The sequence below is a fragment of the Cardiocondyla obscurior genome, linkage group LG07 (assembly GCF_019399895.1).
Source record: "Cardiocondyla obscurior isolate alpha-2009 linkage group LG07, Cobs3.1, whole genome shotgun sequence".
Lineage (NCBI taxonomy): Eukaryota > Metazoa > Arthropoda > Insecta > Hymenoptera > Formicidae > Cardiocondyla > Cardiocondyla obscurior.
This window is the reverse complement of record NC_091870.1, coordinates 4,924,542-4,940,414: the sequence shown is the minus strand read 5'-3', so window position 1 is coordinate 4,940,414 and position 15,873 is coordinate 4,924,542. Positions and strand designations below refer to the sequence as shown.

The following is a 15,873-nucleotide window of genomic DNA, read 5'->3' as shown; positions in this document are numbered from 1 at the left end:
CCTTGAATCGCAAGCATGTCGCAATAACGCGTACCAACTTGTTGAAGGATGAATACTTATCCAGGAGATTCCAGTAAGAGAGAGTGTTAACCGTAGCGACCATAATCTTGCTTGACTTGTCTTCCAAATTGCAGTTACTAGGTAACCTTGGTTTTGTTTTTTGAGATGGCCAGTGCTCGACTGATCTCGCTAACCACTCAGGTCCTTTCCACCACAACAGATTCTGTATTAGTTGATGCGCCTTTATTCCCCGAGTTGCACAGTCGGCAGGGTTTTCCTTGCCGGGTATAAAATTCCACTTGCTGTCTGGAAGCAAATTGTGAATCTCTGCCACCCGATTTTGAACGTATTCCTTCCAACGCGTCGGTGAGGAATTCACCCAAGCAATTGTGACTGCGGAATCTGACCAGCAGAATATATCAGTCACTGGCAAGTCGAGAGCCCTTATATTTACTTTAATTAAACGCGTTAATATTAGAGCGGCTGTAAGCTCTAGCCTTGGAATACTCAGTCTCTTGATAGGAGCCACTTTAGTCTTAGCACAGATTAATTGTGTGGTGACGGTACCGTCGTATGCGGTCACTCTCGCATAAAGAACTGCAGCCATCGCCTGTTGCGATGCATCAGCGAATCCATGCAATTCTATGACACTGTGAGAACGGGCGTTTTTTATCCATCTTGGAATAGTTAGTTGATTCAAGTCTAATAGTTCATTTCGAAACTGTTTCCAGCGTTCCTCTAGAACATGCGGTAACGGATCGTCCCAATCTATCTTTAAACACCATAATTCCTGTAGCATGATTTTAGCTCGAATCAATATTGGAGCACTTAAACCAATAGGGTCATAAAGCTTGGCTATTTCCGAAGCAATCACTCGTTTCGTTATTAGGTTGGCGTTTGAGGTCTTAACTGAGAAACAGAAGAGATCGGTGTCGGGCACCCATATAAGGCCTAAGATTTTCTGATATGTCGCGTCTGGCTCGACTATCGTTGAGGTGTTGCCGCTTTGATCAGGGAGAATCTCTGGAACATTACAATTCCACTTTTGTAGAGGGAAATGCCCCGCTTGGCATAGTTTTATCAGCTGTTGTATGGTCTCTTCAGCTTCCGTGATAGTCTCCGCACCTCCGAAGATGTCGTCTACATATCTTCCTTTACTCATCGGTGTGATAGCCAAAGGGTATCGACACCCTTCATCCTCTATCAACTGCTGGAGGGTGCGTAACGCAAGGAACGGCGCACAATTCAGACCAAATGTCACTGTAGTTAGCTTGTAAATGTTGAAACATCCATCTTCCTCTTGCCACCATATTCTTTGGAAATCCCAGTCTTTTTCGTGAAGTCTTATTTGCCTGAACATTTTTTGTATGTCCGTAGCAAATAAAATTTTATGTGTGCGAATCCACAGGAGGATTTCTGTTATGTCTGTATGTAGTCTTTCCCCGGTATAGAGAAAATCGTTAAGCGAACGATTAAGATCTGTCTAGCCTGAACCGTTAAATACAACTCGCAATTTCGTTGTGCGACTCTCCTCTCTAACGACTCCATGATGTGCCAAATAATAGCTGGGATGGGCATTTTCTTCAGAGTGATTCGCCTTAATCATATGACCCATTTTCTTTAGTTCATTCATAACACCGGCGTACATGTCGTGGTAGGAGGGTTCTTTAACGAATCGTTGCGTCATTCTTTTAAGGCAACCTAGAGCTCTAACTTTCGATTCTCCTAATGTGATCGGATCCTCTTTGAAGGGTAGTCTGACGACGTAGCGTCCGGTTTCGTCACGTGAGTGAGTAGCCACAAAATGTTGCTCGCTTTTCTCTTCTTCTGGATCTCTTTTTAACATTATTGTACTGTGAATTTCCTCCTGATTCCAGAATTTAGAAATCAAATTTCTCAAATTGAGATTACTTGTGTAGTGGTGTACATTGATACTGGTAGATAGTTTCGGCTCTAAAGAAGTTGGACCAGAAAGCGCCCAACCAAAAATAGTTTCCTGCGCCAACGGAGTCGAGGCATCTCCTTTGATTAGTCCATACTTAATGATCAAACCAAAATGGTCGGCGCCAATAATAATGTTGATGCTTCCTTTACTCGCGTAGTCAGGATCAGCTAGAAGGAGTTCCTTAATATGAGGCCATGTACGCCTCTTGAGGCTAAAAGGGGGTATGCTAGCGGTCAAGCGTGGCAGTATAAGCACGTCCATTGTACATTTTACTCTTTTATCATAAATGGAATTTAGCTGTATAGTTACGCGTCCTCTTGTCTTTCCTGACATAACTCCTCCAATACCCAGTAGGGCTGTAGAATCAGAATAACGCTTAAGTCCAGCTTGTCTCACCGTGTCTTCCTCAATCAAGGACTTCTCAGCACCTTGGTCCAGTAACAATCTGACCACCAGGAATTCACCGTCCTGTTTTCTCAGTAGCGCTCTACACGTGGCTAGAAGGGTTATAGAATGTGTCGGTATAGTTGTTTCGGTCAGGTGGACAGAGACGGTATCGGCTTCACTTGTTTGAGTATTACTTGACGTTGCCTCTAGTCAGGCGGTAGTGTTAGCCACATTAGAATTAGTACCCGAAAAATCTTGGTTATGTTTGATCTGTGTGTCCTTGGAATGTAATGTGGTGTGATGCTTACGTCCGCACGAGAGGCATCTCCTTGTAGATTTGCAATGTTTTACCTGGTGTGATCCCAAACAATTAAAGCATCTTTTTCCTTTAGAAATTAAGTTATTTCTATCCTTTGCGTTCATCCTCAAGTACTTATCACATTTAAATAAAGGATGTTGCTCCTTACAAATTAGGCAATCACTTTGATGAGTCGGGTTGTAGGTAGTAGCATGCGCAATACTTTTTGCCGTGTTTCGGCGTGAAGTGGTTGCGTAAACGCGTTGATTCTCCTTATTATGTTCATAATGTGTATTTGTACTCAGATTTTCTAAAGCTCTAGTACGATTGTCCAAGAATTTGTTGAATGTTGTCATCGTCGGATAATCATTCAATGATCCTATGCTAAGCTCCCAGTCTTCACGTGTTTCAGCGTCCAGCAGCTTCGTGACTTGATGGAGAAGCAGCGGATCCCATTTGTCGACTTCACAGTCTAATGTGCGTAATGCACCTAGAGCTTCTAATAATGTTGTTTGTAACGCCCTCAAACCTTGGGCACTCTTAGCTTTAAGCGGTTTACAGCTGCTTATTCTGTCCAGTTGAGCTGATATCAGCGAACGTTTATTTTCATACCTGGAGTTCAGGAGCGTCCAAGCAATGTCAAAATTTTCACCGGAGGCCGATAAGTTAATTACTAATCGGGCTGCTTCCCCCTGTAGACTTATCTTTAAATACTGCATCTTCTCTACCAATGATAATTCAGGGTTATTTATTATGAGCGATGTAAATAAGTCTCGGAAGGCTCTCCACATTTTATAATCTCCTGAGAATGGCGGTATTTTTATTTTGGGCAAGGCGCTGCGTGGGAACTTTGAAGCTGTTGCCCCCTTTTCCGAAAGGACCGAGTCCGTCGCGATTGAGGGTGTCTCTACATTTTCAAGCTGAGACATCAATTGGGATCGTGCGTATGCGTAGAAGGCTTGAGCACGCTCGAAGTATTTTTCCCGAATATATTGCTGATCCACCAAGTTTCCTGACAATGATAAACAAATTGCTTCGTGGTTATCGTTGAAGCTCTTCCAGTTCTGTTCTAGTATCTCTAGTCGAGTTTGTAAAAACGGTCTGTTTGTGCAAGCTTCTTCACTTTCATCGAAACTTGTAGCATTTTGAATTAAAAAAAATAAAGATTTCTGCAATTCCACTCTTGAGTTTGCAGTTGTCATGGTGGCTCAGAATAATCAAACAATTCGCTTAGTTTTGTTATTGGTTCGGCCACAGAGCGACCCCACCACTATTGTATAATTCCAAAATTTGTTAAATTTCCTGTAAATAAGCTAGAATGAAATCTGAGGAAGGAAAGTTACATGATTATAATGAGACAAGTCAATGATAACACAAATAGAATTATACAACAAATTGCATGCATGTTAAAACAAATAATGAAATAATATTTCTTAATAATAAATAATCGGTGATGCGCTTAAGGAGCTGCAATCAACTAATATTCACATGTTAAAAACTCATGCACAGTGAAATATCAATTTTCATTTACAGATACCAATGTGTGTTCAAACTAGTTTTTTATAAGCAAAAGTAACATCTTCAATATGAACGAGCTTATAAACTGTGTACTTTGGCAAAAAAAAAAAAAAAAAAAGGAAATAACTATAATCTCACTTTGATTATAAAAAATTATCTGGGGCGAAGTATCAAAACTAATCCCCATAAATATTCTTTAATCAAGAGGCACGGTAGTGCCTCGCGCCAAGAATAGGCGCAGCGAGGCACTGTCGTGCCTCTATTACGCGAGACGACGTTTTGAGAATCCGTAGATTACCGGATCTCAATAACGGCTCAACCAATCGCTTTCTTAATAGGCATATTGCATTGATTATGGTCGACTTATATAATAAAAGTCTTTTTATTATTTCGCTGCGTGGTCTATAAATAAAGATATCGCGATTATAATTTTGGTTACAAGAGTAAAATTATTAAGATTCTCCGTCGTCATTTTTACGTCTCAAAAAATGTCCCTTTCGTTTTCGCGTCGCTAGATGGTGCGGATTGATTTATCGACAGTTTGATAATATTATCGACTCTGTTGATTGACGTGTGAGGTTAGTGATCCGCAGTGATCCGTTAATTAAGGTAAGTGTGACTAATGTAGGAGATTTTCTTCAGGATGGTCAAATAATTGTTTGTTCGAGTTCTATGTGCACCACTTTATTTTTCACGAGAGAGAGCCCCGATCCGCACGGGGCCGGTCTTTTTATCTTTTTCCCGACGCTCCTACTTTTTTCTCTTATCGCCAATAGAGTCGAGTAATTATCTCGTTTGAATTTTCAACGTGTTTTGGTCGTGTCGTCGACCCCGCGAACGGCCGTGAGCCTTTATTATTTTTCGGCGTCTGACAACAATATGTTAACACGCGTGGTCGAGGCGATAATCTATTTATAACGCAGCGAGCGGATCTCGCTTTGTCGGATATTAAAAATACAGAATAATGCCTACAGCTCGGCCATTCTGACATATTGACCGTCTCGGTCAATCGCTACATTAACGAATCGTCGGTTTCTCATAAACATATATACGGTCGCATCTGGTCAGGCGCTAATATTCCCGTGTACGGCCGCTGTGTTAGCTGAAAGCCGTCGACGTCTGTAACCACGTAATGATCGTGATCTAAGACTTTTTTTATAATATACGGGCCTTTATATCTTGGTATCAGTTTCTTATTGACACCCGCCGCTGTTTCTACATTCCGAATTTCGATATAATCACCGACATTATAACGGCGCGCTGCCTTTCTTCGCAAATTATACCTTTCGGCGTTCGCTCATTGCGCTTCGTTTATTTTTTCGCTCGCTTTATTCCGCAGTCCGTCAAGGTCCCGCTGGACCTCGTGTTCTCTCATTAATATCTCTCGAAGAGAGTCGTTCGATTTTCCGCGTTGTTCTACCCCAAACAGTAATCTGGTCGGGGTTTCGCCGGTCACGCGACAAACAGTATTATTTATAGAAAACTCTACGTCGTCTAAAACTCGATCCCATTTAGATGGTGTTTCGCATAATTTCGCTATCATGGGCGTTATCATCCGGTTGTATCGCTCCACCTGTCCGTTCGCCCTCGGCGTGCCCACCGCCACCAATACATGCTCGATCGTTTCGTTTCGCATACATTCTTTGAAAGCTTCCGACGTGAAGCATGTCCCTCGGTCGGAAATTAATCGCTTGGGCTTGCTATACGCTCGAAAATAGTCGCGCAGATGCCGGAGTGTCTCCTCGGTTGTCGTACTCTTACAAGGATAAAGTCGCACGTGCTTGGTGAATGCGTCAACAATTACAAATAAATGTCGATAACCCCGGCCAGTTTTTTCAAATGGCCCGACGTGATCCACGTGCACCGTCGCGAACGGCACGCTTTCCTTGAGTATACTATGTAAAAACCCCTCGGCCTTCCCGTTCGGCGGGGAAAATTCAACGCATTTAAGGCAATTATCGATGTAGTCGCGTACCCTCGCTCGCATCTGAGGGAACCAATAAGTTCTCGCGACGTTTTCGATGACTTTATCGATCCCGACGTGACCGAGATCATCGTGGCACGTGCGAATCACGCTCGACTCCATCGATCGCGGGACATAGAACCGGAGTTTTTTATTTTTTTCTTTACGGTAGATGACTCCGTCGTGCATCTCATAATCTTTCACTTCCCTTTCTTTTTCTAATCTATCGCGTATTTTCTGAATTTCCGCGTCGCGATCCTGACAGACGGACAACGTTTTCTCCAGCGTACTGCTCTCAAGCACGAGCACGCTATGACACCGACTCAGCGCGTCCACGTGGCCCATGTGCTTTCCGGGGCGGTGAACGATCTCGTAATCGTAGTTCTGCAAGAGCAGAGCCCAGCGCGATATCCGGGGGTTCACGTCTTTTTTGTTTAGCGTTAACCGAAAGCTGTCGCAATCCGTGATTATCCGGAATTTTTTACCCGCGAGGTACACGTGGAATCTTTTTAACGCGCAAACCATCGCCAGGCACTCCAGCTCGAAGCTATGATACTTCGACTCGGCCGGCGTGGTACGCTGGCTCCAGAACGAAATCGGGCGCCAAGTGCCGTCTGTTTGCTTTTGCAAGAGTATGCCGCCAAGGCCGCTAGCACTCGCGTCACAATGTAACTCTGTATCCGCGTGCGGCGAATAAATCGCGAGCACAGGCGCGCCCGATAACCGCTGTCTAAGTGTATCAAACGCGGAATTCTCGGCGGGTCCGAATTTATACTTTACATTCTTCCTTATCGATTCATACAGCGGTTTCGCCAATACCGAGAAATTTGGGATGAATCGGCGGAAGTAACTAGCGAGTCCGACGAATCGCTGCATTTCTTTTGCACTGCGTGGTATGGGGTAATTAACGACGGATTCGATATTTTCATCGCTCGGGCGAATGCCATGACTATTCACGCAGTATCCTAAGTACTTAATTTCGGTTTGAGCAAAGTAGCACTTATCGATTCGGAATTGTAATCTATATTTACTCGCGATTTCGAATACCTCCGATAAAATTTCGATATGTTCGTCCAAATTTTTCGTTGCAACTAACAAGTCGTCCAAATATATTATAATTCGATTCGTCCGGATTAATGGCTCGAACACCATATGTATGTAGCGTTGAAAAACGCGCGGCGCGTTAGCCAGACCGAACGGCATTCTCAAGTACTCGAATTGGCCTAAGGGTGTAACAAAGGAGGTATATTTCGTGGATGCCTCGTGCATCTTTACATGGTGAAACCCGTCTTTCAAATCCAAAATCGAAAAGTACTTCTTGCCCTGCAGGCGATTGATGTTATCGTCTATTAATTCGGTCGGGAAATTATCGCGTATCGTGATCTTATTTAATTCGCGGTAATCCACGCACAATCGGCTGCCGCCGTCTCTCTTTCTCGCTAATACGATCGGGCTCGCATACGGCGAGCTACTCGGGCGAATCACGTTCCTTTCGAGGAGATCGTCCAGGATTCCCCGCACGATCTCATGGTCGGCAAATGATAGCCGGCGCGGGCGGGAACTGATCGGCTGCTGGTGTTTCAACGCAATCACCATCTCGAAGTCGGGCACGCTTCCGGTACCTTGCAATCCCTTAAGATAATGCGACGCGTATGCTCCGCGAATTCTCTCGGCTACGCCCGCGTCTACCGCCGAATTGATCTTGAGCTCGTCACACGCGCGGGTATGACCATCTCCGTACTCGACGTGCATCAACGCATCGACGGCGCGTGCCTCCTCGGCACTTGTCACTTTTATCTCGCTCCCGAGAGTTACATGAAACTGCGGACAATTTAAAAAATCTCTGCCCAACAGAACATTAAACGCCATCGTCCCGCTCGGCACCGCGTAAAATTTCATATGTACTTTGACGCCGTTGATTTCTAAACAACCGGAGAAGGTGCCGCTCACCTCTAATTTCGACCCGTTTAAGCCGTAAAACGGGCTTTCGCTCTCGCCCGTGCGGCGCATCTCGCACGGGATCGCTTCGCTTCTCACTAAACTTATTGGCGATCCCGAGTCCACCATCGCGTCCACGACGTACGTACATTTTTCGCCCGCGCTCTCGGGAGTGATCTTAACGCGTAACATGTATGGCTCCGGCAGCGCAACCGGATGCACCACATTCGTTGTGGCCGTCGCCGACGCGTTCTCCGCCACGCCTCGCGTCTGAGCCTGACCGCGCTTGGGGCACTCTCTCGCGTAATGCCCCGTCTCGCCGCATATAAAACACGTCACTCCCGCAGTCGCCTGTCCACCCCGGACTACGCCATGCCCCGACTCACGCCACCTGCCGCTCCTCCCGGGCCGCTCGCTCGTCGCCGGTGCCTCCGTCCTCCGACCGGCCGCCGTCCTCGGTGCGTCTCTCCGCGCCACGGCGTCTCCCGACCTCTCCGTGTCCGGTCGGACCTTCTCGAACGCCTTCAGCAGCTCGGCTCCCGTTCGGTAGCTCATCAGATGAGCCTGGTTCCTCAGCCGTAGGTCCGTCACCCCCTCGATGAGGTAGTCGACAATTTCATTGTCAGCGATCGGAATGCGGTTGGCAAGGATCATTTTGTCGTGATAATACTCACAAAATGATTCTCCTTTTCGCCAATTCCGCGCCTCAAACTCTCTTCTCAGGGCCAGTTTGCCTGGTTGCAGGTCAAACATCCGCCCCATCTCCTCGAGCAGTTCCTCCGTGCCCAACCCGAGGTATTCGACCCTCGAGTGGAACCAGGATAAGGCCCGTCCTCTTAATCGCGAACTAATCAACACTCGCACGGAGCCCTCATCGAGGTTATATGACTGCCTCAGCAGCCGCAGTTGCTGCTTCCACCGCCAAAAGGTGTTATTTGTTCCGTCGAACTCGGGCAGCAGTTCTTTCATGCCGCGGACACCGCCCTGTGCCGCACTTGTCACGCTCCCGGCCGCCACGCTCCCGGCCGCGGGGGAGCTCCGCAACATTTCCAGCTCTCGCTGCAACAGTCGTCGCTCTCTTTCGGCGCACTCTTTTTCTCGTCGGAGCAACTCGATTTCTCGTCGCATCGCTCTTTCGCGGGTCTCCCCTTCATCCGTCCCGTCGTCCTCCCGCGACTCCTCAATTCGCGATGCTCCACTCCGCGCTCGACTCTCCGATTCTTCTTCGTCATCCTGGCTCGCGTCGTCTCTCGCGGATGTGGATCTCGCCATCGGCACCAGCTCTGCCCATATATTCGGGTCATGCTCGCTCAATCTCTTTATGAGCTCGAGCTTTACTCCTTTCGTCGGCAAGCCCCTCGCACGCAGGGCCTCCTTGAGCTCGGCCACCGTGAAGTCGTATCCCGGTACGTCACTCATATCACCGATTTAAAAATATACTCGCGGTCCGAACGACTTATTATTGTCTCTCTCTCTCTACTGACCGTCCACTTGTTTGAGGTGCTGAGTTCGTATCCCGCTTCTGAAGTTGTAGGAGATTTTCTTCAGGATGGTCAAATAATTGTTTGTTCGAGTTCTATGTGCACCACTTTATTTTTCACGAGAGAGAGCCCCGATCCGCACGGGGCCGGTCTTTTTATCTTTTTCCCGACGCTCCTACTTTTTTCTCTTATCGCCAATAGAGTCGAGTAATTATCTCGTTTGAATTTTCAACGTGTTTTGGTCGTGTCGTCGACCCCGCGAACGACCGTGAGCCTTTATTATTTTTTGGCGTCTGACAACAATATGTTAACACGCGCGGTCGAGGCGATAATCTATTTATAACGCAGCGAGCGAATCTCGCTTTGTCGGATATTAAAAATACAGAATAATGCCTACACTAATATTATTTAAATGTTATTTACAGTATATATATTATATTATATCAAATATAATTTAAATGTTATTATTAATAATCTTATATTTCAGAGATGGCTCAAATTCTTAAAGAAGGTAAAAATTAATGGTTAAATAACGAGGTAATTATCAAAAATTTGTTTGTCAAATCTGAAACAAAATATATTTTATGATTAGGTTTCTTGTCTGATGGCTGCGTTTCGAAAAGGTCATATTAAGGTATTGAAATGGATGGATGGTAAATCACGTAACGCAATTTCCAAGTGATCAAGAAATGACAAGATCTTGATAGCGTTACCAGTGCAGGATCGGTATCAACAACTTCGATTACAACCACTAGGAATCCACCAATATTAATTTCGATTGAAAATTGAAAGGTCAATTAGTTTTTGAAACTTCCTTGAGGCATCCTGCTGATAGAGAAGATTTTGAAGCGACTGGTAATGAAACTTATGTTCCTGGCAAAGGAAAAAAGTCTTATAATAATCAATACGATGGAGATACTTTAAACACATCATCGAAAACGAGTAATACCAGCCCCAAACAAAGTGGAAAGCGTGAAGAAGGATGGAAAGAAGTTGTACGAATGTAAGATACATGTTCTTGAAAAAAGTTTTTCAATTAATAATATTTACGGCTATCTAATGTAATTGTGGTTTACAGGGGACAGTCTGATGATTCGGGAAGATTTATGAATTCACCGTTTCGTTCTAAAAAAGTGTCCGTTCCCACAAATGCTATCAGCCGAGTAATAGGCAGAGGTGGCAGTCATATAAATGCTATTCGTGGTGCTACGGGTGCGTACATCGAAGTAGAAAATTGGTAACATATATAGCATCATTTTTATAGGCAAATTCTCAAATAAAAAAATTTACTGAAAAAATTAAGCAATTCGAAGAAACGGATAAAACTGCAAAGGTAATGTTTTTTTTAAATAATTACAATTTATTGTTATATTAAGATTGTAAAGAAATGTGACAAATAAAAATACTTTATTCCAGAATTTCACTTTGTTATTAGAACAAGAACGAATTCAGTGGAAATCTTTGGAAAATAAACTTACGAAACAGATTGAAGAGAAAAAAAAAACGATGTAAAGCTGAAGAGTGAGTTTAATTAATGCAATTCTTTATGGAATAATTTTATAATTTGCTCAGGCAGGCCTGATAAATAATCGTGATTGTTGTGGAATTGTAACAGAGAATTTTAATTTATGTATAATTTATTTGATTATCTAATTATTGTGTAAATAATGTTTGCTTTCTCCGTTTCGTAAAGCTCTAGCTTTATTTTATGCATCGGTTGTAATCTCACAAAATTAGTGTTTTCCTTTTACATTTTTCTCCTACTATTATCATATTTGCACATGTGACTATATCGTGATAAGATAAAACAAAGCGAGAAAATGAACTTATTTCATACATGTGTTTTGCAAATAAAGATCTATTCAAAAGAGAGATTTTATAGTAAGAAAAATAAACTTATTAATATTAATAATAAATTTACGCAAAAAAGAAAAAAAACTGCATAAAAAGATATTCAACTGTACATTTTTTAATATTTTATGGAATAGATTTTATAAATAAAAGTTTCTTTATAAGTAAATCTATTAGCATTTTTTCAGTAGAGCTGATGATCAATACTTATGACAAATAATAATCTTAATTATATTATTATGATTTTATTTAAGCTTTCACATATTCTTTTTATATTGCTGATTGTAAAATAATGTTTTTAGGATTGCTGGCCAAAACGAGATTATTGGAACAGCAACAAAAAACTATAGAAAAGATTAAAGCAGAAGAAAAGCGATCTCATTGGAAGGGCAAGGAAAATATAGTACATTCAACACCATATTGCTGATTGGAAAATAATGTTTTTAGGAATTGCTGGCCAAGACGAGATTATTGGAACAGCAACAAAAAACTATAGAAAAGTTGAAAGCAGAAGAAAAGCGATCTCATTGGAAGGGCAAGGAAAATGTAGTACATTCAACACCTATTTCTTCTCCGCATAAAACATTAACGCCATTATTAAAAGATACTCAAATTTATATCTGTAAAGAATATTGCTAAGAATGTTTATGTTTAATTTTTTTAAATATGTATTATTAGTATTTTTATGATTGATTTTTCTGATTATCGTTAATACATGTATATTGTTTTACACAGGTTACTAAGACAAAAAATAAAGAAATAGAGGAGGTAAAACAAATTTCCTCCAAAAAAATTGAAGAAGAAACTGAACAAATAATGAAGCATGCTTAGAAACTGATCAATAAAGCTGAAACTGATAAACAAGGTGCACTAATAGCATATTGTACCGAGAGTACAGAGCAGGTGAAAAAAACGATTATCGAATGCGATGCTAAAGTCTTTGTGAAAGTTTTTAAACATTCAAACACATTCATACTTTTATAATTTATACGTTTCTAATTTATTCAACTTATACGTACTCTTTGTGATACTTGAAAAAATTTTGGGTTTAAAAAAATATAAATAATATGTTAGAATAAAATGTGTTTCAGGTCAACGCTATGGTCGAAGAAGTGCGAAATACCGTGGAAAAGGAGATACGGCTTGCTAACGACAGATATAAAACGTGTTTGGTTCGTATAGAGGTAGAGCGGGTTGCATTAGATGAAAAGCTTGCACAAAGAATTATTATCATGTTATAATTTGTGACTTTCAGACGAGTTTTAGTTAAAGTTTACAACTCGAATTGGATAAAACAGAAAGCGAATTAGCGGAAAAGAAACAAGAATTGAGAACTTTAAAAGATCACATTAGAGCAGAAGCAGCTGAAATGGTTACTAAGAAAAAAGGATTTGATTGAAGTGTCCAGGCGCTTGCGGCGACTCGATACTAATAATAATCGGTAAGCTCGCGAGAGAGAGAACAAATACAGACAATTTGCAAGGTAAAATAACGAAGACTAATTTAGAAGTATAAATCCTTAAAAATAAGATTAGGAAAAGGAATCAGTTATGTAATAATTTATTAATTTTTAATCAGTTTATTTATTCGTTTGTAATGACATTAAATTCGTATATATATATATATTATGTGTTGAAAATAAAAGTCCATTAGTTCATTATCTTTAAAAGTCCATTATCTTTCATTTGTGTTAACCTGCAATAAAATGTTATATTAGAAATATTTATACAATGTATAATTAAAAAAAATGTCTAATTAAATTAATAATATTTTGTTTTCTTACCTATCAATAATTAATAAAAATATAAGGTTTGGTTATGTGTGGTACCGGCACCGTGGCCACGTCCGCGGCCACGTCCGCGGCCACGTCCGCGGCCACGTCCGCGGCCACGTCCGCGGCCACGTCCGCGGCCACGTCCGCGGCCACGTCCGCGGCCACGTCCGCGACCACGTCCGCGACCACGGCCCCGGCCCCTATTCCGTCCTCCTTTTTGCCATCTAGGAGCTGAAAAGTAATGAAATGAAATTATTGATATATTGCTTATTATATTGATATATATTATATTGATATATTTATTTACGTCTTTTTAATTTTGCTTCAAGTTCCTGAATTTTTTCTAATAAATATTTTGTTGTTGGTTCGGCGGATGGTACGGCGGCCTCTTCTTGTAATTGTAATATTGATCGAGGTGAATGATGAGCGCTTTGGACCGTCTCCTTGGGACGAGGAGGCGGCTGCTGTTGGGCAGCCGTCTCCTTGTCGCAAAGAGACGGCTGCTGGTTCTTTTCAACTTCTTCCATGTGGCTAAAAAAAATGTGTGTGTGTGCGTGTGCGTGTGCGTGTGCGTGCGTGCGTGCGTGCGTGCGTGCGTGCGTGCGTGCGTGCGTGCGTGCGTGCGTGTGTGTGTGTGTGTGTGTGTGTGTGTGTGTGTGTGTGTGTGTGTGTGTGTGTGTGTGTGTGTGTGTGTGTGTGTGTGTGTGTGTGTGTGTGTGTGTGTGTGTGTATTAATTAATTCTTACCTTCGGAAATTTTCAAAGTAATTTTGCTCAATTTCTTCAAAGTCAGGATCGTTCGCCATTTTGCTCTAATAATGTCGATAGCAGAAGTTGGAGGGAAAGATATAAAAGCCGATCGCGATTTTGTGCGAGTTTACAATAATTGCGTTAAAATGCGTTTGAATTGAGATCAGAATAACAAAAAACGATTGTGTTGTATGGGTGAGTTTATAACAAGTTGTAGTAGTAACGGTGAGTTTTGTAACGTATATTTACATAGTTTGTGACGGCTGTCACTACAGCGAGAGTGAAATATTGTTTATGTTGTGGTTTTGTGATAGATCGCGTATAATTTTAACATTGACTGTGTAGATTGGGCTTAGGACTGTTCGTCGTGCATATAGTGATAACCAGGGTAAGATACGTTTTCGCTTTTTCCTGCAATCTTCGCTTATTTTTTCGCTATGACTGTTATCTCTTCTCGGTCGCTTTCTTGTACTTTTCTCGGTTCTGCTTGGTTGAATCAGCAAAAAAACGCGATTGTAGCATGTCGATTTTAAATTTACGCAATTAAAGATTCGTTTTTTGTTGATTTATCTATTCTCTATCTTGTTAATTATTTTCTATCGCTTTCTTGTACTTTTCGCGCTTCTGATTGGTTGAATCGCTTTTGATTGGCTGAATTAACTAAAAAATGCGCTTGTAGCATTGCAATTAATGACTATTATCTATTTTCTATCACTTTCTTGTATTTTTCGCGTTTTTGATTGGCTGAATCGCTTCTAATTGGCTGAATTAACCAAAAAACGCGCTTGTAGCATTTCGGTTGTAAATTTACGCAATTAATGATTATTATCTATTCTTTATCAGTTTCTTGTATTTTTCGCGCTTCTGATTGGCTGAATAGCTTCTGATTGGCTGAATTAACTAAGAAACGCGCTTGTAGCATTTCGGTTGTAAATTTTTGCAATTAATGACTGTTATCTATTCTCTATCGCTTTCTTGTACTTTTCGCGCTTCTAATTGGCTGAATCGTTTCTGATTGGCTGATTTAACTAAAAAATGCGCTTGTAGCATTTCGGTTGTAATTAATTACTATTATCTATTTTCTATCACTTTCTTGTATTTTTCGCGTTTTTGATTGGCTGAATCGCTTCTGTTTGGCTGAATTAACTAAAAAACGCGCTTGTAGCATTTTGGTTGTAAATTAATGACTATTATCTATTCTTTATCACTTTCTTGTATTTTTCGCGCTCCTGATTGGCTGATTAATGACTATTATCTATTTTCTATCACTTTCTTGTATTTTTCGCGTTTCTGATTGGCTGAATTAATCAGAAAACGCGGTTGTAGCATTTTGGTTGTAAATTTACGCAATTAATGATTGTTATGTATTTTCTTTCGTTTCTTGTTGACTGTTATCTATTCTCTATTGCTTTCTTGGACTTTTCTCGCTTCTGATTGGCTGAATCGTTTCTGATTGGCTGAATTATTCAAAAAACGCGGTTGTAGCATTTCGGTTGTAAATTTACGCAATTAATGATTATTATCTATTCTTTATCAGTTTCTTGTATTTTTCGCGCTTCTGATTGGCTGAATAGCTTCTGATTGGCTGAATTAACTAAGAAACGCGCTTGTAGCATTTCGGTTGTAAATTTTTGCAATTAATGACTGTTATCTATTCTCTATCGCTTTCTTGTACTTTTCGCGCTTCTAATTGGCTGAATTGTTTCTGATTGGCTGAATTAACCAAAAAACGCGCTTGTAGCATTTCGGTTGTAAATTTACGCAATTAATGATTGTTATGTATTTTCTTTCGTTTCTTGTTGACTGTTATCTATTCTCTATCGCTTTTTTGTACTTTTTGCGCTTCTGATTGGCTGAATCGCTTTTGATTGGTTGAATTAATCAAAAAACGCGGTTGTAGCATTTTGGTTGTAAATTTACGCAATTAATGATCCGTACGCTCTGTTTTTTTCGCGCTATCTGTTCTCTT

At 41.5% G+C, this 15,873-nt stretch overlaps 1 protein-coding gene across 1 annotated transcript; it reads right to left on the bottom strand.

Annotated features, from left to right (window-relative positions):
- Positions 1-1,483: 1,483 nt before the first annotated feature.
- On the bottom strand, positions 1,484-3,832 carry LOC139104070 (uncharacterized). The gene is made up of 2 exons (XM_070659295.1): positions 2,578-3,832; positions 1,484-2,442 (listed from the first exon to the last, which is right to left on the bottom strand). The coding sequence occupies exons 1-2, from the start codon at positions 3,830-3,832 to the stop codon at positions 1,484-1,486; spliced, it is 2,214 nt and encodes a 737-aa protein (XP_070515396.1).
- Between the last annotated feature and the right edge of the window lie 12,041 nt (positions 3,833-15,873).